We start from the raw sequence: 24,467 nt of genomic DNA, 5'->3' as shown, positions 1-24,467 counted from the left end.
AATGAAGTAACGCTTTACTGCAGCCGGGGGTTTTTTGCTGCGTCCAGAATGAATATATCTGCATTACGGGTGGCAGACCTCTGCGGTCCAGTCGCCGCTGCGTTACCTCTCACGCCGGGTAAACAATGTCACTGATGTCAACGTAACGTCACAGTCCTCCGCGCCCCGACCGTCCGGAGGTTCCGAACTGGCTCAAACCGGGCACCGGGTCAGCGCGGCCTCAGAGACCAGCCGAACCCTGCACTGGATGTCAGCTCACCATCTCACCCCGACAGGGCAGTGTGTGGACCCTGCACTGGCCGTCCGCAGCCACAGCTCCCCGGCACAGCTGGTCACCAACGCGCACCTACTCGGACAGCTACTGCGCACCGAGGGGTACCTCCTCAGCTGGCGTCAGAAGCAGTGGCAGCGGAACACGCCCTGCCACACAACAGGGACGTGTACCGCAGTGGCAGTGACGCGGTCCCGGCGGGCGGGCCAAGAAAGGGCCCAGGTACTGGCGTTACGGACCCAGTTACTGGTGTTACGGAGCCTGATGTACCGGCGGGATGGACCCCGAAGTACCGGCATGGTCCGAAACAGACAGACTGCCCCGTCCGTCGGACCGTGAGGTCCCGGCGGAACGGACCACAGACGGACCCTGTCCCGTCCGTCCTTGGGTAAGGGATGCCGGCGGGACGGACCCTGGGGTACCGGCATGGTCCACAGGACGGACCCTGGTGTACCGGGGGACGGACCCTGAGGTACCGGGGGGACAGACTGCAGACGGACCCTATCGCCTGTCCCGTCCGTCCTTGGGTAAGGACGGGCCACATTCTGGGGTACCGGCGGGACGGACCCTGACGTACCGGCGGGACGGACCCTGACGTACCGGCATGGTCCGCGGGACGGAGTACGGACTCTGTCCCGGCCGCGGCAGCCTGAACCCTGAGCGGTAGTCCGGTGCGAGATAACACCACAAAGCCAAACAGCATTGCCTCTTGATCGAGCGAGGCGGCCTCGATAAGTTGTCGCCGCAGACTATCAATATCTGAACCGCTTGATCGAGCCCGTAGATCTACTGATGAAATGAAACGCAAGTGATAAAGCGCTAGAAACGTCATCTGAACCCGATATTTGATAGGCGATTAGCCAATAATATGACTAATGCATGTCAACGTGCCGCGTGCGGAAATAATCTGTTTTGAATTCCTCAAGAAAGGTATGATAAAAATGCATGAATTTTTCAGCTAAAGATAATGTTCAAACGTTTCATCAGCACAGCAATGCGGAACAAAATGCCAGGTTTTAGATTGGTTACTGTTACCTCGCAGTTCTTTTGCCGAGATCGGGTGGATTTCTGAGCTCAGGGAGACCGGCAGGTCGTCCTCGGCGCGCGAGGTCGTCGTGCGGCCGGGTCAGCGCGTCCCCCGCTCCCTGATAAACAGGCGGCGACAGACACGTCACGGGGACCTTTGGTCGGCCCGGCCCGGCGGGCGGCGGGCGGCGGGCGCGAGCTGGCCCCGGCGACCGGCAGACAGCGGCGCTGGTCGACCGCAGCAGCAGTGTAGCCGCGGGCACGGCGCAGGGCACGACGCAGGGCACGACGCAGGGCGGGCAGTGAATTCCGGCCACCGACCGACCCGGTGGACCACACCGAGCGGACCGAAGGCAGGGCACCACCAGCGAGAGGTCTACTGTCACAGAGAGGCAGCCCAGGCAGGTGACAGAGGGCGCCGCGAGACAAAGAGCGACCGCCGGCCGGACGGAGGTGACGCAGGGAGAGACGCCGAACGTGCCGGAGAGCCCGCCGACCCGACTGCTCCCAGGAGGGCCGTGAGGGAGAACACGTGAGTACCGACGGATAGGGAGCGCAGAGCGGCGCCAGTCTATCCCCTGCAGCCGGACACCTCCGCTTATTGGCCTGACTGACGGCATTCGTGATGACATTATAAGTGTGGCATAAGGCAATGGGCGGTTTATGACGCATATGACTGACCGGTTACAAATGACACGGCGACACACATGACATGACACAGAATGACATGACATGGAATGTCTGACGAATTCCAAGAAGAATTGTGAATTTTCTTACATTCTTACATCTCATATGTACAACAAAATGAAGTGGAAAATTAAAACAACAAGATTGCGTGAGCACCAGTGTGCTCCTTTCGAACCATACGTAGGAGTAATAAAATGATTGATCTAAGCGCCCTGAGAGCACCGGCCCAGTTGCTCGTTGAAAGCCCAGCGAACCAGCGCATCACAAAGGCTGCGCGCCACCGTGATAAGGCTGGTGACCTGCCTTCACAAAGACCCTACCGGGCCCAGTTTCACCAAGTGGGGTAATTTCGGCATGGGGTAGATTTCCATTCTGCCCCATGGGGTAAAATCCAGTTTCACCAGCTCAAACTACCCCCATGGGGTAGTTTCGGCGTCTCTTGTGAATGTTTGCTAAGCAAGCAGCATCAGCAAAACAACGGAACGTTTTGATTGGTCGAGAATTTCATTTCACGACGGCGTGAAATGAAGAACACATTTGATTTGGCTTCTTGTATTTGTCTACTAATCACCTTGGTAACAATGGCACAATGGCACCTCAGTTTCCAAGATTCACACCTTTATTGAGAAAGGAATGCAATGCACATTGCACAACCCAAGATACCTATAAGAAACAGGTAGGTCGGATGTTTTGAGTAAAGCCCTGGTGACGTGACTAACATTTCTTATTTGGAGAATTTCGCCTATAAGGAAAATATTCTACACACGAAAATTTGTATTTTATATTCAAAAAATAAAATCTTTCAATTTCATCATGAAACTTATATAATTTTATTACAAAACTTGAAAGCGATCAAGTGATTGTTCCAACCCCCTGCTATACCTTTGGTCACGTGACTGAAATGATCAACTTTGCGTTTAGCAGTGTTATGACTTAAACAAAAGTAAACAATGTTAGAAGTGTATTTTTTATGATGTTTTAGGCAGAAATCGTGTAAATGTATCCTTAAATTATATATATTCTGTTGAAAAGTAGCCACGTGATGCTACCAGATTGTGCTCGGGCAGCATCTTCTTAAACTCCGATTTTGAGTACTTTGTACCTCCATAGAGGCCTAGTAACGGACGTTTTCAGTTATAAAATGAAGCACTGAATCTAATAAGGGCAAAATTTAATCATTTGTTGCCCTTCAGGCTGGGCTATCCAGGTATGAACTTTGACCAGTTTGTGTGTAAAGCCTATGGTGAAGGGAAAACTTCACGCCCAGCTGACGTCACAGACCTCGGCTACCAAATCGTGTCCAGTGGGGGCCGGCACAACCGCGAATCTTGATGGATAGTTTACAGAACAATGGCATGTTTTATTATCGAATAGTATCGAATGTTTTAAAATTAATTAGTGTTTTAGTAAATTTGATGTTTACATTAGATGTTTAAATTAGATGTTTTAGATTAGATTAGATGTCAAGTGTTTTATAACTAGAATGTTTTAGTAAATTAGTGCATGTTTTACTAGTATCGAATACACCTTGCTTGGTATTTTTGACGACTTTTAACATACGAATCTTTTGCACCAGATGCTTTTATTTCTAATGTGCATTACAAAATACATACAGTACCTACAGATGCACGGCACATTTAACGCAACTTTTTTGAGATATGCACAACAGCGACAAAAATAAAAACATAGATATGGAAAGTATCGAATCCACTTGGCCTGGTATTTTTAACAACTGCTTATTACGAATTACTTGCACCATATGCTTTTTATTTCTAATGAGAATTACCTAGGTATGCACGACATTCTCTTGCTGATTTAGGTACGGCATTTTTAATTTTATTTCAGTTGTTAGCGTCTTGACATTTGCTGGATAGTTGCACATTGACCGTAAGGCATATAGATACCTCGAATGATAATTTGAATAGATCACACAAGTTGAAGTACTATGATCATTTCAACAAGACACATCGTCAGCATGTAACCACCGTGAAGAATGTTCATTTTTATTGTTTATATTTCAAGGCTTCCTCATCCGGTATTCAAGGTCACTGTTGAAGGAAAACCTTTAATAGTTAAAAAAGTAAAAATCCTGGCATTCAGCATATGGGCGACATCTATAATGCTTCTTTTGGGCGTTGCAATGCAGATCACAAGCATAGGTGGTGCAGGCTACATGCAGTAAAATATTTGGATGAAACTTGAAGTACCTATGCTATGAATAATGCATACTCAAACATGACAGGTGATTGGACTTCAATAAAATATGTTCTTATTACTATTTTACTGTCAATTCTTGCTCACAATTCGTATCATATTCACAGATTACCCCACGAATGTCAGCCGTAATTTTGGTCGGATATTTGGGGTAGAATTGCCGGCAAACAGCTGATTGATTGGCTTGTTCAGATGCTCACGGACCGTGAGCATCTGTTTGCATGGCAAATTTGGGGTAAAATAAGAACTGCCCCATGGGGTAGTTTGGAAGTGGCCAATCAGAACCTACCCCATTTGGTGAAACTGGTTTGGGGTAGTTTCGCCGAAACTACCCCAAACAGAGCTTGGTGAAACTGGGCCCCGGAGCGTAAGAGTGTCTCGGACTTGTATACGTACAAGACCCCCGAACCCGACCCTGGGGTCGGAGTCGGCCCTGGGACCCTCGGGTCGGAGTCGGGGGTCGCGGTCATAGGCGGTCCCAGATAATTCAAAGTAGAGACCAAACTGATCCCTGGCTGTGCACCGAGCGGGAGCCGTTTCATTGGCCACAATAGGTATACACTTGCTGCGCATTGGGCAATTCTATTGGTCCAGTTGAAGGCTCACTGTGACTGGGCCATTCCGATGGTCCAGCTCCTCACTGGACACTGGACAGCCTCAGATGTTTTCACTCGCCGTCTGGACAGCGTGAGATGTTTTTCATCTCACAGCTGACAGTCGGCTGTTTGAAGCTGACATTCCAGTGTCGGTAAACAAAACGCAGATTCGCAGCCAGACAGACGTCATGGCCTCCGTGTCAATGACGGAGTTCGGTCTGGTAACAGGAATAAAAAAAAAAACGAAGGATTTTAGGAATTAATGCTCTGTGGGAATTACGGCGTTCTAGTATGATATATGATAAGACATAGACCACTATATATCTAGTAGTCTATGGATATAGTGGTCCATGGATAATTATCAAGAGAAAACATAAACTAAATTCGCACCACCGAACAATTAAGAAATGCCAGAAAGCTTTGAAATGTTTTGAAGACTTAATAAACGAAGGAAGCGTATAAAACTTAAGGAACGGACTAGCAGGGGCCAAGGAGACTCAAACTGTGCCTTCTAACGGAAACATTGTCAGTCTTCTTGACATTTGAGCTGAAGCGTCACGAGCAGGTGCCCGTGGAGAGGCGCTATCGAGCCGACCGTCTGTCTCGGGCGCCGCGTCACGCTGTTACCATCCGGTCACCAGGATTGTCCTAAAACGCCGAGAGGCGACCGGTGACCAGTGTACGAGCATGTACCGCCCGCTCCGTATCTAAAATGGGACCCAGAGACCGAGGCGGGTCAACGACCTCATTGGACGGCCAGCTTTATGTACACACATAGTCCAGGTCCCTTGCGCACGATAACTGCGTGTTCCGCTACCTATCCACCATGTGGCACTTCAGCAGCTTCCGTCCATCTCGAGAAATGGCAAAACATCTTCAATTTAAAAGTCTTTTCTGTTATAAAAGAGGAAAAATAAAAAATGCATGATAATCTTGGAGAGACGGACAAGACTCCGTATATTCTCAAACAATTTATTGTTACAGCAATATCCGGAACACCCTTTGTTAAATGTATGAACCAGATGTTTCTGGGAGTTTCGCGCCACAAGCAGTTCTCGCAGGTCATAGCTGAGGTCCGCCGCGCTGACGGCGCAGGGACACCACGTGGCGCCGTGGAGTCAAACAAACACTCAGACGGACTCCGAGGCCCACAAAGACGCTGGTCGGAGGGGGCGGCGCGGCCCGGCCCCCCGGTACGGGTCAGGGGTCGCCGGAGTCGGGAGCTCCTCCCCCTCGGCCGAGCGCGGGCGCCAATGGCCAGTGAGGGGTCAAGAGGGCCGCGCTTCGATCTCAGTGGCCGGCGATCGGGGGTCACGTCAGAGGGCAGGGAGGGGGGACAAGGTTGTCTGGGTACGCCTGGCCCCGCGGCAGCCGATACCAGCCGCCACAATACGGCGCAATTTACAGGCGACTCTCACGGAACTGCGTAGCAAACGGCTCTGCTCTAGATGGCATGCATCAGAGCGCAGCAGAAAAAAGGAAACATCTGCCCGTCACCGTGCGGCGCATGGCTCCCCGGTTGTGCTCTGGGTCCCTCCCCCGACCGTGTCGCGTCCTGATCGGTCCAACGTTGACCTGCCGGCGCGGCGCCCTGCGCGCGCGGAACACAGACCCCAGCAGAGACTGGCGCAGCGGCCGCTCTGTTTACACTGGAGCGAGGTCATCACGTGGAGAGACGCAGACACCGAGCACTGGAACACTGAACAGCGGGCACCGACCACTGACCACCAGACCAGCGGACACCGACCACTGACCACTGGATCAGCGAACACGGACTAACGGACCAGCGGGCACAGAACACTGGACCAGCGGGCACAGAGCACTAACTACCGGACCAGCGGACACTGATTAGTGGACCAGCGGACACCGACCACTGACCACCGGACCAGCGGACGCTGACCACTGACCGCTGGACCAGCGAACAACGAGCACTGGAACAGAGCAGGACACGGCGCACAAAGACACCCAGTAGGCACCGACCCAAGGCCCTGAGTCGGGTACCAGACAATCGACCAAAGGCTCGGTGACAGGATGCAGGGCGGCTGGCGCTGACCAGAGGCCGTCATTATCTGACCTGACCTCAGCGTCTGACACGGTCGAATGCAGCCCGCGGTGACGCTCAGCCCTCGCTGACCCTGGCCCGGTGCTCCCGTCTGCCGCAGGTGTGACGGCGAGTGACCGACGGCGGCACCATGGCGCGCCTGCTGGCGCCGGCGCTGCTCGGCTGCTGCCTGCTCGCCCTCAGCAGCGGCATGCCCTTCCTGCCCGAGTGGCTCGCCGAGATGACGGAGCTCAACAGCTTCGAGCTCTCCTGTGAGTCCGCACCGCCGACCGGGCTGTCTGGCATGCGTCTGTGCCTGTATGCGGTCAGAGGTCTTACAGCTGCTCTGCTATTTGCTTTGATGTTTTAGTTTTTCAACAAAGCGGTAAAATATTAATTGATGCAAATACATTTTGATGTAATTTTTGATATGATGTAATTAGTAGAGGACAGCAGCTAAAGCAATAACAGCTGACGTACTGCCCGGTCTGACCCTTTCAGTCACTCCCACAAAGGAAGAGGATGCGTCCAGAATACGGCGAGAGGCCGAAATCAAGGTGGAGGATGTTATCAGAGAGGTCATCGGGCACTTTAAGAAGGACGACCCGCGGGGTCTGCCAGGTGAGGCTGTGAGCACAGATCCCGGGGTTCATGGGAGACCGGGCCCAACCTGTGCGGGCAATGAGAGTATCCGTCCGCCGGTGATACACAGGCCAGTGATCTGCTGGTTAGAAGTCAGGGGGTGAGAAGTCAGGGTGATACCCCAGTAAATTGCTACCCAGACGTCAAGGACCTGGTGGCCGACAGGGCGGCTGGCCCGCCGATGACCCGCTGTGTGGTTCCTGAACCCTAGCATCGCCGTGTCCGGTAAGACGGCTCTTTCCTGACCCACTGTGTGTCCGGCAGGCTCACTGGTCCCCGACCCGCTGTCGGTGCCAGCCAAGATCGACCAGACGGTGGCCGGCGCAGACGTCAACCTGCAGGACATGATCCTCACCGGACTCAAGTACTTCGAACTGCGCGACGTCAAGGTCGACCTCTCCGCACAGGAGGTGGGTGCCCCCGAGTCGACGATCGGCGACCGGTCACGTGTCAACAGGAATGCACAACGTTTGGCGCTGTCTTACCTCCATTGCAAACCCATTGGCAAAACTATTATAGAATGTGGAAATGGGAGCCCGAAAATGCGTATACGCGCTAGTCCTGAAGTAAGTTGCCTGTCGTTCCAGTTCCGATACGAGATTTTCTTCAAGTCGCTGACCGCGCTGGGAAAGTACAAGCTGTACTACTTCTGGTCCAACTACAACGGCGACTTCAACATCACCCTGGAGGACATCAAAGCCGAGGGCAAGGGCATCCTGGAAGTCAGCACCAACGGCACCGTCCAGGTAACTCGACATGACCATCTTTAGCCAGGCAATCCTCACCCACCCCTCCACGCCGCTGCGGCCCGCTGTTGGCGCTGTAGGGTACAGTGACGCTCGGATCCAGTACCCGGTCCCTCACGTTGAACCTCGCCCCACAGCTCAACGATGTCACCACGGACGTCGGCTTCGGCGACATCGACGTGGTCTTCCATAACCTGGGCGGCCTTGGCTACATCATCCAGGGCGCCGTCAACATGATGGGCACCTTCCTCTTCGACGCCATCAAGCCGCTCACTCTGGACAAGGTCAACGAGGCGCTGGCCAAGAACGTCAACGAGCAGCTCAGGTGTGTCCCGCGGACGTCGGGCAGTCGTCCGACGTAATAAAGCATTTATCGAATTTTTTTTTAAAGTTCACATAGGCATAGGCAATAGACAACAATTGACAAATATAACACATCAATCATATTGCGCCAAGAAGGACATATCTGTTGCCATTTCTGAAGAACATGATTCTTTGCTGAGGAATATAACTACAAGGGAATTTCAAATAAATTTACAAAAAGCAATTCATGAGTAGTGAGCATCAATCAGAACACCGTCACTGGCGAGCAAGCCCGTGCTCCACGACCACGCTCTGACCGGCCCGGGGCCCCCTGCTCCCCAGGGCTCTGAACGAGGAGATCCTCTTCTCCGACTCCATCCCCGTGCTCGACGTGGCCGTCCTCCAGGTGCGCAAGATGATCCGCGACGAGGGCTACGACCCGCTCGAGCTGCCCTCTGTCGAGAGGTCAAACTCCATGGGAGTGCAGGTATGTCTCGAGTGGCAGTGACCGAGTTGGTTGACGGACTTTCGTCGCCGGCTTAGGTTGAGATATTAGCATCACAATGGTTCAGCCAGCTAACATCGCGATCTAATATCACGGGCCGGTGAGTCAGTGACCGTCGACTGTTCGAGTCGGAGCCGCTGGGGTTTCTCTCCACCCCGCTCCGAGTGTGGGGTGTCACTGACGAGTGTCGGCCGGTGCGCGCACAGATCACGCTGACCGAGGGCTCTCTGACGGGACTGAGCACCGTTCACCGGACCGGCGAGATCTCCGTCGGCATGCAGGAGTACACGGCCAAAACCACCGTGGCGCTGGGCACGCAGCGCATCACCGGCAGGTCAGTGCGACCGGGGGGCTACGACCGGGTTGGTGTGGGGGAATGGGGGAGAATTAAGAACTGACCGGAGGGGTAAGAACTGACTTATAACGACGAGCGACGGAGAGACCACGTGTCACGAGGCAGCGTGCACAAATGACAATATATTGTACAAGAGTGAAAAAGGATCGTTGACGCCGCCCTTGGCTGCAGGTACCACTGGCGGGTGAGCGCCTTCGGATTCCTGGAGCGTAACGGCTTCATCCGGTTCAGCGTGGACAGTCTGAAGCTGCGGGCCCGGCTGGCGCAGCCGCTCAACCTCTCGCAGAAGCCGCGCATCGAGGACCTGGACATCGATCTGGGCACGTTGACGCTGCGCTCCGAGGGCGCCGGCAGCCTCGACTACGCCTTCGAGCTGGGCGTCAACAGCTTCCCCAACCTCTTCAAGAACATCGTGATCGACGCCATCGAGCGGCCGCTGATGTGGGTGATCGGCAGCCAGCTGCAGGAGCTCGACATGGAGCAGCTCGTGCTGGACAACATCCCCGGCGGCAGCGTGGTCAAGGCCGCCCGCTAGGCCGCCGCCGCTGGAGGTCACGCAGTGGCGGACAAGGAGCGCTAGTGGTCCACGTGTGACACCGCGCCTGCCGCTGCAGCGGCTCAGTCACCCCGTGAGCAATACAGGACCCGAGAGACGAGGTAGTGTGTATCGCCGACCCGCGGCGACGGGCCACCGCCCAGCAGCCATGATACTCTTGTACTCTTCTCCATAGCATGTTCATACCGTCTTCTGAGCGGCGTCGCGCGCCGCTGTTGTCACGACCATCGGCCGGTTACCGGATACAGGAGGCGCCCGTACAATACACGCACTCAGAGGTGTCGCGACTCTGTGGTGAAGCTGAGATGTATTCGCGCCGACTACTGGACAGATCCTGACCAGTGCCGTTTAATTTATCGCTTACTTTTATCACGCAAACTTGAGCTCCAAGTTAGGCAGCGCTACGCAACCGGAGCCGATCAAGAGACATCGTGGCAGGAACGGACCTTTACACATTTTGGAATCTGCAACTTTTTAGTAGAGCATAAAACTCCATTACATTTCTGAATGTGATTAATGCTTACGGTAGTCACTGGTCAGGTCTCATAAGCTCACACAATTAATAAAGCTGCTCCTTTCCTGATAGAATGTTGTTTTTACGGAAAATGAGGCATTCACTTTTTTTGCTTCTCCTGGGCCACGCAGCAATACCTACGGGTTAGTCAGCGCCCGAAAGAGCGTCAAAAAACATGACGAAATTACTTTTTGTCTTTTTTATAGTTAGGTCACTAGAGGTCACTGAAGGCCAAATTTCGCCAATTTTCAGGTCCAATGTCGCCAATTTTCAACAAACCGGCACATAACTCGGAAACCAATAGAGCTGCAGCGCCCCGGAAAAGCGCATTCCATAGCCCTATTCACGGTCTTTCTGAATGTTTATATCAGGTCTGACCTACGGTCAACGGTATTGCCTGGAGGGGGCTAAAACGGCCAAAATAGACCATTTTTGCCGAAGTTTTTTTTCTGCAATAGCTTCTGCCTTAACTCGCGCCCCGTATGGCTAGGGGGGGGGGCGTTTCGGCACCCCCCCCCCCCTCTAGTCTTAGATCTAGGAAAGTTACCGGCCGATTTTCAAAATTCAAACGGCGTTGGATAGCCCTACCACGGAACTACCTTGTGACCCAATTTCATTGACCTCATTCCAACCGATGACGTCACAGGTCAGGTCAAATGTCGAATTTTCACCATTTACAGGCATTTCAGAAAATGTGTTGTAAAATCGAGTAAAAGGCATGCTATTGAAAATCATCGATGGAAGAATTGTCCGTAAAACACATGTTTTGCTATTTGGGGTCAATGATAACAGGTCAGGTCACAGGACACAGATGTCAGGTCACTGCGGGTCACAATACGGAAGTGTCGTGTGATACACGTTTTAGGGTCCATTTTACTTGACAAATGCGATTATGTGGGTCAGGCAACATTTGAGGCCAGTTTAGGTTATGTTCTGGTGAAGGTCAGGTGGAAGTCAGGTCAAATTAGGTCAAATTTCAAAGTTGATATTTCTGCATGAAATGGGTACCGATTCAATGCAGCTCGCCACGGCACAGTGATGCAAATGGGGTTCACGAGTGGCCATAAATACCCAAAAGTCAAGTTTACCAAATCGAGTTAATTGCGATATGGCCGTGTAGACAAATGTTTGGGGCATCTGAAATCACATGGTTTTCATGTTTTTGTCAAAACCGGCCTCGTGTATAATCGTCAGAAGTCGTGACATTTTCTAGGTCGTAAAATGACGGTCAGACACTCGCAAGTTCAAACGCCGCTGGTTTGCGTTCATTTCGTACAAATTGAAAAAATTATGCATGAGAATGATCCCCAAAGCCTTCTGCTTCTAATGCCGGGTCACAAAAAGCCGTATCTCATTCGCTTTGGCGGTAATCTGACTATTTATCATCATGTTGCAATCGCAGTTTTTTACTAAGAAAAAAATGCTTTCGTTTCATCTACAGCACTTAACACAGTGTGTGCCCGTTAGTCCACCATACCATAGCCTTCCCTAATCATTTCTGAGTCGCATCGTGAAAGAATTAAGGCGCTAGCACAGGGCTGACCGGCGCTACAGAGGTTTTTGTCCGGGCGGTCGGGTGCCGCAGTGGGAGCGCAGTGGGCGGGTGGGTGCCGCCGCGCGGCGTCCGGGCGGCGCGGCGGCGCGGCCGCCCGGGCCGCCCGCTGCGCCGCGGCACCCGACCGTGCCGGACGAAAACTTCTGTAGCGCCGGTCAGCCCTGTGCTAGCGCCTTAATTCTTTCACGATGCGACTCAGAAATGATTAGGGAATGCTATGATATGGTGCACTAACGGGCACACACTGTGTGAAGTGCTGTAGGTGAATTGAAAGCAAATATTTTTGGTAAAAAACTGCGGTTGCAACATGATTACAAATAGTTAGCTCACCGCCAAACCAAAATAGATACGGCTTTTTATGACGTGGCATTAGAAGCAGCAGGTTTTGGGGGTCATTTTCATGTATAATTTTTGCAGTTTGTATGACATGAACGCACGCTAGCGGCGCTTGAATTTCAAGTACCTGACAGTCATTTTACGACATCGAAAATGTCTCGACTTCTGACAATCCTACACGAGGCCGGTTTTGACAATAACATTAAAATCATACTTTTTCAGACACCCCAAACATTTGCCTGACTGACCATATTACGACTTATTCGATTAAGTGAACTTGAATTTTGGGCCTTTTTCGTATTTATGGCCACTCGTGAACCCCATTTGCATCACTGTGCACGGGGAGTCTAATGGTGGTCTTTGTTTTACGCCATGTGGTCTAGAATTGCTAAAAAAATTAAGCTGGAAAATTTGACGTCATCATTTTCAAGTGTTCTCGCTATAACTTGGCTAAAAATAGAGGTATCAATCTCAAATTTGGTACCTATGTGGATAGAAAATGGTAGGGACTATCACATATATCTTACGACTTAAGAGTTTTCCCGAAATTCGAACAACTTTTTGGATTTTTGGGCAAATACATCCAAAAATAGGTACTTTTTTGATTATTTTGGCTCAAAATCCAAAAATCTCAAAAATCCGAGATAGCATTTTATAGCCCGGTTTATTCTACACCTTTTATGTCTTGAACATTTTTCTCTATCTTCACAGCTGTGGGCCTGGCAGCTCTTCCCGCGAAACTTTTTTGGGTAGAAAATGGCAGAACATGACGTCATTCTGACGTCATTTGCAGCCAACCTATCATTGCCTCTGGAAAAAATTGGTCACTTTGAGTAAAATTGATGCCCGGAGGGGTCCTGAAAGTTTGGTGACGACATCTGCAGTCGTTTAGGAGATATCAACGGAAACGGGGCTGCGGGGCGCGGGTTGAGCCTTGCACGAATTTCTTTTAACGGTATCGTGTTTCTCTCGTCAAGACGCATCGAATAAACTATTATTTGACCTTGAAAGGTCAGTTTGGCCATTTGAACTCAGGTCAAGGTCATGACCGGACCGAAAAAGATCATCTCGGGTATCAATCAATCCGTATCGTCGAACTGAACACATCTAAGGCGCTTTCATCGCTCTAGCATGCCTCTATCAAGAGTTACGTGGATGCAAAAAACAAGAGTTATTAAAGGAAAAGGGCCACCTTCAACATGGGGTTTGAAACTGAGATAGCCATCTTGTAGCCCGTGTCCGAAAACCCCGAGAGTCAGCCTCCTTACCGCCGATTTCGGCCTCCATTCGTAGGTATCGGCAATTTTAAAAGAAAATATGCCAGGAATGCGTCCTTATCCCAAGAATGCGTTCTTATCCTGTAATACAGCCACCCGCGGTTAGGCTTTGGTTTTTAACCAATCAGCTGCAATCAGCTCAGCTTTAACCAATCAGCTTATCTGACACAATCCGACGAGTCTGTCTTCTGAAGGCTGATTGGCTTGAGTGTGACGTCATCGCTATGACATCATACAGAAGGTGCGGTAGAGAGTACAAACGTCAAACATAGTACCAATATGTTAAATAGTTAAATACTTTTTTGCGAATTATGCACTTCTGGCACCAGATTTAAAAAGAAAATGAAAAATAATAATGTCAAAATGAAAAGCAACGATATCTTCATATTTCACGGAGGTGGCACTTTTCCTTTAAGAGTTACGTAGGTACCTATATCAAAAGTTACTATCAACTATCAAGAGTTACGTATATGCGAAAAACAGTTAGATGCCTACCAGTCATGACCCGAGATGACCTCAGGGACATAAGGAGGGGTCACGGGTGCCATTTTCCGGTTCAGTGTGTCATGTTAAATTGTAATTCAGTGTTTGAGAGTTTTTAGAATGACGTTCGTTCACAAGAGGAACCTTTCAATTCTCCCATTGACTTATATAATGGAGAGGTCGCAAAATTGACCTGACCTTAGATCACCAATATCAGTCACTTGATGTGACCTGGTGGCTTCACCTTGAGCGATCTGGGTCTGAAATTTTCACATGTGCGGAAAAGATGCATGCATAGGTGTACCAAAAACAGTGGCGGAAGCGCAGCTGTCTGAGTTATCTGGGGGAAATCGCAGGGGAATGTACACACTCCCCTGCGCGGGCTAAGAATTGAGCATAATAGCATGTGACGAACAAATATTCAGTCAATCCTGGGACACTGTACACCACCGTTACTGGCAATAAGCCGACCTCCCCGCTGCTGCTGGCAATGGCCAGTGGTCTCAGAATTTGCAATATTGCAAATCAGACATGTGCATTGTGCAATGTGCATGGATCCGAGAAAATGGATCTGGGATCTGATCCCACGGATCCTGATCTAGGATCCGACGGGATCATAGATCCAGCTCTTTGATTTGTCGAGAGATCCGTAGGGATCATAGATCCGAGTCTAATTTTTAGCTTGGGATCCATTGAGATCATAGTCCTCGCTTATTTTCGTCAACACAGAAAAAAATCACTTGTTGCAGCTCACAAACATTCTGTTTTAGTAATTTTATGTGATTGCACGTCATACTCCATAGCTTTGTGGCACTAATTGGCTTAGAAACACTTGTAAACCTAGTTCCAAATGTTTTGCGTGGCGGGATCTACTCAGATCACAGATCCACGTTCTTGATTTATCGTCAGATCCTATGAGATCATAGATCCAGGATAAATTTTTCACGCCGGATCCGGTGGGATCATGGATCCTAGTCTGTGGTTTACTGCGAGATCCACTGAGATCATAGATCCAGCACTCGGATCCATGCACATGTCTGTTGCAAATACGGCCAACACATTAACACGCCTCTGAAGCTCAGTGATTGCATGCCAGTTTGGTTGGTACATACCACATGCTGGCTGAGTGACTGTGCTCCCTTCCATCTTCATCCAGCAGTGCAGCACCTGTGACAAAATAAGTGATGATAAAAAAAATCATATTAACTTAGCACAGTGAAAGTAGGCAATGTCAAGATTATTTTACTAAGCAATGTAACCTCACTGGAGAAGTAGATTCCCACAATAGGAAATGTGTCCATTGGCAGGTAAAGGTCAAGAGCATGGTCATCACCGCAGTTATCCTTTAGCCCGCGCCCCGCTGGAGGTTCTGGATTTCCACGCCCTACTGGGAGGTATGTTTGAACCCCCCCCCCCCTTCTAACTCAGCTCCTGGGTCACGTTGTGATAGGCGGCGTTCGAAAGAGCGCCAAAAATAATGAAAATACTTAGGTTACTTTTTTGTCAGGTCAAAGGTCAGGTCACCAGAGGTCATGGAAGGCAACATTTCGCCGATTTTCAGGTCGAATGTGGACAATTTCCCAGAAGCCAACGCATAATTCGGGAACCAATAGAGCTACAGCGCCGCGGAAAAGCGCATTCGATAGCCCTATTAACGCTCTTTCTGAGCAATGCTTTCAAATATGACCTAGCGTCAACGGTTTTGCCTGCGGGGGCAAAAACTGCCAAAATAGCCGATTTTTTCGGAGTTTTCTTCTGCAATTTCTTCTGACCCAAGCCTTGCAAGAGCTTGCTGTTACCGACATCGTGTTCCTCTCGTCAAGACGCATCGGATAAACTATAATTGGCCGTGAACGGTCAACTTGAAAATTTGACCTCAAGTCAAGGTCATGACCTGATCCTTAATGGTCATGTTGCATATCGGTCGATCCGTATCGTCGAGCTGAACACATCTAAGGCGTTTTCATCGCTCTAGCGTGCCTCTATCAAAAGTTATTCGCGAAAACTGATGGATACCATTCATGACCTGAGATGACCTCAGGGGCATAAACAGGGATCACGGACACCACTTTCATGTTCAGTGTGACAAAGTTGCTTGTATTTCAGTGTTTGTGAGTGTCAGTGCATATTTTAAGGCACTTACTGCGTCCCATTTTGGGACGCAGCCCCCTCGCCTTGGGACGTAGCCCCTGCTGATTTGACCCACTGCGTCCCTGCCCTGTGCCCTGTCCGGTTCCCTGACCTGAGGCCTTTTGCACCAAACTACCTATCTAGGTAAAATCGAAAACCTGGTTTCAGAATAACGGAGCGGCCACCTAGGTGACAACGGAGCGGCTACCTAGGTGAGGCCTCAACCCTCAGCGTGGAGATAGGTATAGAAGACCTTGTTGAACATCGCCGAGCGTCGTTAAGTAGGTAATAGTGCAGTGGGTCCCTGCCTCCCTGCCCACTGCGGTATCGAGGGAATGAGAGCGCGGACGACCTGGCAAACCAAGCGGCCACCCTGCCCTCAACCACCCGCTCGCTGATCAGGGCGGTTCATTGTGCGGCCTCGCATCGATGGCGCGACAACTGGTCTGAGTCACCATTCAAGCCACTCCTCGGAAGCACGCCGCCGCTCCCTAACCCCGCGGAGGACCGAGAGGACGCCGTTTCGGTGCACCGGCAGATGGGGGCAGGCCCCTGAGGCCGCTAGGTCCAGCACGTGCACCGAATCGGCTGTCTCCACTCCGCGGCGTGCCAGCAGTGACCAGACAAGCGGCCCTCGCTGCCCGGCCGTCGCTGACTCCCGTCCGCCTCAAACACACCGCTCCCGCGATTTTTGTGACCCCGAAACTTCCCGGCCTTGTTCCACGACACGACGCTAGCGCGCTAAGCTTATTGAGTATTGAGGTATTGGGTTTCCGTGAAAAAAAGCTTATTCAGACGCCCAAACATGGGAGAGCGTCCAAGGCCCCGGGACGATCTGTCTGGTTGATATAGCCTTGCTATTGTTGCTTTTGATCCTGGTTCCGGAGAATAAAATCGTTCCGGAGGACCAGCCAGCTTTTACAACAAGCAACAGTAAAATCATATGTTTGGCCTACGAAATGTGAAAGCTGATAAATTTTGTTTTACTCTCATTGCTATTTCAGCATATGTATTTTAGGTGTTATAATAGCAGTTTTTATCACAAAGGCTAGAAAATTTAGAAGATTTCAGGTGCCGGAGTAAAAATGTGGGGAGGAGAACAAAATCTTTACCAACCTTACCTTACCAACAACTGGATAAAATCAGCTGTCTGGCCCGCTGGCGACGTACGATAGCTGTAAGCTGGGGCATTCCAGGACGATTCAACAGGTGCGTAACACCCGCCCCTCTCAGATTTACTTGGAAATTAGTGCATAGGGTACTTCTGTGCGCAGAATCCCATTCTGAAGATTTCAGGTCCGGCAAAGTAACGGTGATTGAGTTATAGCCTCGGGCAATTTTGCAAAGTAAAAAAACAGCTTTATTTTGAACATTTATTTCTTCCATACAACTAAACATAGAGACTAGAGTATACAAATTATATGTCGTTTGAATCACCACATCCCAAGCAATATTTGAAAAATAGTTTGTTTTTCAAAATATCGATTTCCAAAATTTGATGTATTTAATTTTCAATTTTGTTAAGTGGCCAGTTCAAAAAAATGTTTTTTTATAGTCTATGATGCTCCTTATGGAATTGCTGACCAGTGACCAGTGTGCAAAAAATTGGAGATAAGTATTAAAAAAAAATATTTCATTTATTTTTTATTTGCCCCATGCAGCGGAAATATTTTGAGGCACCTCAGGCAATGTTTACTAGATAGGTAGCCTGTTTACTTGGTGAAATTTGAAGGCTAAAAACGCTTATTAATGTTGTTGCAAAGTGTCATAAAACAAGCAGGATCATTTCCAACTCACCCCCCTTCTCCCCATTCTACGTCATCCGAGTCTGGCCAGGTATGTGAACACAAGGGCTCTGCTTTTCGCTGCGAGTTCATAAGTTATTGTTATATCAAGGCATCACGTCTCGGAATCCCTCAGGTGCCCTGAGGACATGGTATGACCTCATCTGAGTCTGGCCAGGTGTGTGAACACGAGGACTCATGATTTTCGCTTCGAGTTCATAAGTTATATCATTATCAAGGCGTCACGTCTCGGAATCCCTCGGTTGCCCCGAGAACATGCTATCTCATTGATCGCATTTGGATACATCTGTTCGAGAAACGGATGTAAAATTCGAAATCAGCGCTTCAAATTGCTCTGAAAGGGCAGAAAGGAACCGAAAACGTCATACTAGCCGTTAGGTCATTGGTCACACAACAGGCAGTGGGATCACAACAGTGGGATGGGATAGCAGTTAGCACGCGAAGACAGATTGAAGGAAGACTCAAATAATTAACTCACCAAGTGACTTTCATCAAATCGCGTGGTAGGTATCGAATTTCGAAATAAAGTGAATTATCAGACACTCCAAACCGAACTCTCTCCACACTGACACGGCGGGTCACCGGTTTGTTTTGAAATCAAAATTGAATTTTGCCGCTTCGCTTTGGTAGGCATTTTCTGCGCGCGTACTTCAGATAATGGCGCAGCTTATTTTACTGCAAATTTGATAGATGAAAGCGACAACGCATTTGTCGGTACTTGCTGTAGTGAGGAAAAATGTGATTTTCTCTCAGGGTAATTTTCTCTTATCTTATCTTATCTTATCTTTACCGCATGTCAGGTAATTATGTTTGTTATGCATCGTGTTTTCTGAGCATGATTAAAGTGATGTAGTTAGGTGAAAAGATCAATTTGAAAACTAGGGTCTGCCTGCCTAAGTCTGCTGTAGGGATCATCTATGCGATTTGTCATTTCATGTTGTCATTTTCATTTATATTGTCACCGCTTTATTAATCAATCTGTTAGCCGCTGGCCTCAACCTTCCTAGTAACCGCTGTGCCATACGCTATAGAACGTGTCGTGCAAAGGTCACGGCGGCACCCCTGAGGCGGCCGCTGCCCGTACGTTTAGGAGCCCATTGTCGTGACGTCATGACTGTGAACAAAGGTCGCGGTAGGGGCTCTTCCGGCAGCCGGACGGTGACTCATACGTTGAGCTTGTTTCTCGCCGCGCCTGCGGGCATATTGGTAGTACTAGGGACGGCCAGCATATGACCGCGGCTTTCGGCGACATTGTCAATTCGTTTCTCGACTCTGCTGTTCGCTACAAGACAAATACACATAGAAAACGGCTCGGGCATTTGGAGAAGAGCGGCTACTCTGAGGCGAGGGAAGAACACGGAGATTCACACAAACGACCTGACTAGGTTGCACCGGCCACAGTCGACCGAGGTGGGCTTCTGCGCCCTTAAAGACGCCTCTGACTGGCCATTGCGCTGACACCCTGGTCGGACCACGGTCATTGATCGGACCCTGCCACTGGTTCGTGCTCAGGCTGCCTTAGCGGGTAGACCTGCTCGACCAGACGCCCACTGGTGGGCGAGTGCTCGGTTCCGACTTTCACCGCCGGTCCAACAGCGTTCTGCTGGTTCCCGCCGATCCGGTTACGACACCGCAAGTGCCGTACCGACTCGGGCGTCCCAGGTGGGCGTAACGATTACCACACCAGTTCGCGACCCCCAGGCTCTGTCAGCCGTCGTACGGCTCTCGGACGGACACTCTAATAGATCAGCCACAGATCAATAGATTGTCACGGACCGTCCGTCCAGCCACGCGCTACCCACAGCGCAGTACGACAATTTGGTGACCCCGACGTGATCTCCGTTGTTCGACCTTAGCCTCTCGTCATGCCGGCGGACAGCGCACAGTCCGGCGCCGCAGCTCAAGACCCAGCCAGCGTTCCAGCTTCAGCCTCCGAGTCAACTCATCGGCCCATGGCTAGCTTCCGGCTACCACCATACTCTCCGGAAGAGCCCGACCTGTGGCTACTGCAGGTGCAGTGCGCTTTCGACGTCAGCGGGGTCGACTCCGACGAGCTGAGGTTTAAGCTCCTCGTCGCAAACCTCCCCGCCAACATCGCCGTCCAGGTCAAGGACGTCATCCGGTCATCTCGGTCTTTTGACGTGCTGTGTGCAGCGCTCCAAGCCCGCCTGGCACAGTCACGCGCCGACCGACTACAAGCCCTGCTCGGCCGCCAGCAGCTCGGCGATCAGAAGCCGACGGCGCTGTTACGCTCAATGCGCAACGAGCTTGCCGCAGCCGGGGACGCCCCGGTTGATACGGAGCTCTTCCGTACCCTATTTCAACAACGGCTACCGCAGCCCGTCCGTGCTGCCCTCGCCCTCCTGCCAGCCGACAGCACGCTTGACGCACTGGCAGAAGCGGCCGACCGGTACCTGGAAGCTAGCGGACCCGACCCACGGCTATCAGCGATCGCGGCACAGCCGTACACACAGCCGGCACCGCCCATCGCTGCTGCAGTGACAGCCCCAGCGCCAGCTGCAACCCCTGCGCTGGACACCGTCATCGCCTCCCTGGTCGCTAAGATGGAGCGCCTGGAGGCCAGCAACCGACGACTCGAGGACGCCGTGCGACGCGAACGCAGCCGTTCCCGGCCGCGCCAAGCGTCTCGCCAGTCACGCCGCCCGTCACCGGCTCGTCCTTCAACGCCGCCACACGACGACACGCTGTGTTGGTACCACCAGCGATTCGGCGCCCAAGCGCGCCGATGCAAGCTGCCGTGCTCCTGGATCGCCTCGGAAAACTGAGGCGCCCCGTGCTGATGGCGCAAAGCACGGGCGCCCCTCCTGCCGCGCCACTCCTCTTCGTGAGGGACACGGAGACGGACCGGCAATTTCTAGTCGACACCGGGGCGCAGGTCAGCGTGCTGCCTCGCCGCTGCCTGCCCAACGGGTCCGCACTGACCCCTGCTCCTGTCGGCCAGCAGCTCGTCGCGGCAAACGGCTCACCGATCGCGGTGCACGGCACCTGCCTGCTGGACGTCACCTTGAGTCAGCAGCACCGCCTGAAACATCGATTCTTCGTCACTGACGTCACCACACCCATCTTGGGCACCGACTTCCTGGCCGCACATCACCTCGTCGTGGACGTTGCCAACCAGCGTCTCCTGCGGGACGGCACCGTCTGCGCCAGCGCCGAGCGGTCACGGCTGTGCTCCATCGGAGTGCGTCTCGTCCGGGAGCAGGCTGCTGCTCGCTTCGCAGCTGTCCTCGCCCGGTACCCGGATGTGACCTCACCAAAACCTGGACCGACACCGGTGAAGCACAACGTGACGCACCACATCGTCACCAAGGGTCCACCGGTGTACCAGCGGCCACGACGCCTCCCGCTGGAGCGCCTTCAAATCGCACGTGCCGAGTTCAACAAGATGCTCCAGCAAGGCACCATTCGACCGTCCAGCAGCAGCAACAGCGGCAACAGCAGCAGCAGCAGCAGCAGCAGCAGCAGCAGCAGCAGCAACAGCAGCAGCAACAGCAGCAGCAGCAGCAGCAGAGGCAACAGCAGCAATACCGGCAACACCACACTGCGGCTTCCCGGCGAGTTCTTCATCAGCAGCCAAGCCTCAGCAGCATCACCGGCCGGTTTCGTACAAGACCTGAAGCGCGCCATGTCTCAGGTGCGGCCGACACTCCCACGTCCGGTCCAGCGCGCCACGTACGTCCCGACGGCACTCCAGACGGCGACACACGTCTTCGTGCGCAGGGACTGTCACCGCTACCCGCTGGACGCTCCATACGACGGACCGTTCCCGGTTACCGAAAGGACCACCAAAACCATCACCATCGACCGTCGACAGAAAAAGGAGGTCATCAGCATCGACCGGTGTAAGGCCGCCTTCCTGGAGACGCCAGACGAATCCGGTCATCGACAGTCTGACCTGCCGACTGTGCAGCCGCACGGTACTCAGTCCAGCGGCCCGCCGGCCGCGCCACCGCTCAGCAATGAGCCCAGCGGCCCCGAGCTTCTGATCTACGGTGACGCACCAACTCGCCCTGCAGCCGTCGCTCGGGCTGACGCTGCACCATTGCAGCCTCGGCCGATACTACGGACGACCCGCTCCGGCCGCGTCATACGACCTCCGGTAAGATATCGCCATGTCACTTTTGTCCGCGACATGTCTGGCGAGGGGGTACTGTAGGGATCATCTATGCGATTTGTCATTTCATGTTGTCATTTTCATTTATATTGTCACCGCTTTATTAATCAATCTGTTAGCCGCTGGCCTCAACCTTCCTAGTAACCGCTGTGCCATACGCTATAGAACGTGTCGTGCAAAGGTCACGGCGGCACCCCTGAGGCGGCCGCTGCCCGTACGTTTAGGAGCCCATTGTCGTGACGTCATGACTGTGAACAAAGGTCGCGGTAGGGGCTCTTCCGGCAGCCGGACGGTGACTCATACGTTGAGCTTGTTTCTCGCCGCGCCTGCGGGCATATTGGTAGTACTAGGGACGGCCAGCATATGACCGCGGCTTTCGGCGACATTGTCAATTCGTTTCTCGACTCTGCTGTTCGCTACAAGACAAATACACATAGAAAACGGCTCGGGCATTTGGAGAAGAGCGGCTACTCTGAGGCGAGGGAAGAACACGGAGATTCACACAAACGACCTGACTAGGTTGCACCGGCCACAGTCGACCGAGGTGGGCTTCTGCGCCCTTAAAGACGCCTCTGACTGGCCATTGCGCTGACACCCTGGTCGGACCACGGTCATTGATCGGACCCTGCCACTGGTTCGTGCTCAGGCTGCCTTAGCGGGTAGACCTGCTCGACCAGACGCCCACTGGTGGGCGAGTGCTCGGTTCCGACTTTCACCGCCGGTCCAACAGCGTTCTGCTGGTTCCCGCCGATCCGGTTACGACACCGCAAGTGCCGTACCGACTCGGGCGTCCCAGGTGGGCGTAACGATTACCACACCAGTTCGCGACCCCCAGGCTCTGTCAGCCGTCGTACGGCTCTCGGACGGACACTCTAATAGATCAGCCACAGATCAATAGATTGTCACGGACCGTCCGTCCAGCCACGCGCTACCCACAGCGCAGTACGACACTGCCTCCACCTCATTGACCTATACAAGACTAGACGCACTACTGCCATGCGTACGGCTGCCGGCCAGCCGTTCCCGCCTAGCGACACTAGCGCCACCATTTCCAGCACCGCCACAGCATGGAAGGGGGGATCCCGGCGGCCAGCCAATGTAAAGTCTATGGAGGAACGGCAATTTTCGGGCGCCTGTTTTTCAGAAGCGGGACAGAGTACAAACTTGAAACTCACGGAACTGCCTCATGGGATGTCTCCGGACATGTGTGCCATACAACAGCTTCATAAGTGGAGGTTCGGAACATGTCGATCCCCCCTTACAGCACCGTCGGGGAACATTACCAAAAGTCAAGAAGTGTGTCTAGTCTATTATAGGTCAATGCTCCACCTTTACGGTTTACATTTTAGCCTTGGCATTGATTTCTGGAAGTTGCACTGAAAACGGTTGCAATAAGCCATTTTCCTTTTTTTAAATCCTGTATAACTTCAGAATAATTTTACCTCGGTTTTTTCACGAAATGACATAAAAGACGATGTTTTGGTATTCCTGCAGCCACTCTCATCTATCGTCGGGACGCACAAATTCTTATCCCTTAGGCTCCACGCCTCAGTAAAATCCGGCCCTGTTCGGGCTCAACGGTCGCCACCATCCGACTCACATTAATTCAATTCATGAATCTCATCCAGCAACTCCAATGAGAGCATGGCCTTGGTGGCGTGCTTTATTTTTGCGGAACTCCTAGCAAGCAAACTCGGAATTTTTTCATACTATGAGAACCGAGTGCCAAAACCCGTTGGCTGCAGGTAGCTGCTCACGAGAGGCTGGGTCTTCTGGGTAGCCTGTCCCTCGAGACATGCTTAGCCTTGGCGGGGTACCATGCTGGCCACCCAGAATTTACCCTTGTAGACCCTAATGTCATTGCAAGTCTCAAATGGGCTCATTTTACGAAAAGAACCAAACCCAAGAAAAGAAAAGAGACACCTAAAATTTTGGTTAAGGATTCTAGTTTGGCCAGCCAGAGATGTAGCTATATACAAACAGGTACCGGCCTCAGTTGCGCCCGCGCCACTACCTAGCTGTACCTACATGATGCAAGAACTTCCGGGGATGGCGGGACCCAGTCAGGACTACCGGGTAGTTACGATTCCCCGCACGGCGAGAATCCGAAAGCGGATCCACACGCCCTCACCAGCATCATCCCGTCATCCGCTGTCTTCACCAGCCACCGATATCCAAATCAGCCCCCTGCCAATAGGCCACGTCATAATCTATTCTGCCCCTTACCAGTAGTCACACACTCATAAAGAACCCGCCGATGTGGGGAAGGTCTGCTTCGACCAAACAGCGA

At 51.9% G+C, this 24,467-nt stretch overlaps 2 protein-coding genes across 2 annotated transcripts in view; one reads left to right on the top strand and one right to left on the bottom strand.

Annotated features, from left to right (window-relative positions):
- The window catches only part of LOC122364382 (ras GTPase-activating-like protein IQGAP1), a 52,410-nt gene extending 33,797 nt beyond the window's left edge, over positions 1 to 18,613 (bottom strand). The window contains exons 1-2 of the mRNA XM_043334691.1: positions 18,521 to 18,613; positions 15,220 to 15,274 (exon numbers count right to left, since the gene is read on the bottom strand). Of these exons, the coding sequence (XP_043190626.1) occupies positions 15,220 to 15,259 (40 nt within the window). The 5' untranslated portion in view covers positions 15,260 to 15,274; positions 18,521 to 18,613. The remainder of the gene's footprint in view (positions 1 to 15,219; positions 15,275 to 18,520) is intronic.
- On the top strand, positions 1,372 to 10,223 carry LOC122364379. Its single transcript, XM_043334689.1, has 9 exons — positions 1,372 to 1,829; positions 6,957 to 7,107; positions 7,337 to 7,456; positions 7,742 to 7,887; positions 8,065 to 8,223; positions 8,361 to 8,548; positions 8,869 to 9,013; positions 9,238 to 9,365; positions 9,558 to 10,223. Exons 2-9 carry the CDS (start codon positions 6,987 to 6,989, stop codon positions 9,919 to 9,921), a joined length of 1,371 nt encoding a protein of 456 aa, XP_043190624.1. The 5' UTR covers positions 1,372 to 1,829; positions 6,957 to 6,986; the 3' UTR covers positions 9,922 to 10,223.
- Positions 18,614 to 24,467: the final 5,854 nt, after the last annotated feature.

This window comes from Amphibalanus amphitrite, unplaced genomic scaffold (genome assembly GCF_019059575.1).
Source record: "Amphibalanus amphitrite isolate SeventyFive unplaced genomic scaffold, NRLGWU_Aamphi_draft 000673F_arrow, whole genome shotgun sequence".
NCBI classification, from domain to species: Eukaryota; Metazoa; Arthropoda; class Thecostraca; order Balanomorpha; family Balanidae; genus Amphibalanus; species Amphibalanus amphitrite.
Note: the sequence above shows the minus strand (reverse complement) of the source record. Positions and strands in the feature narration are given on the sequence as shown.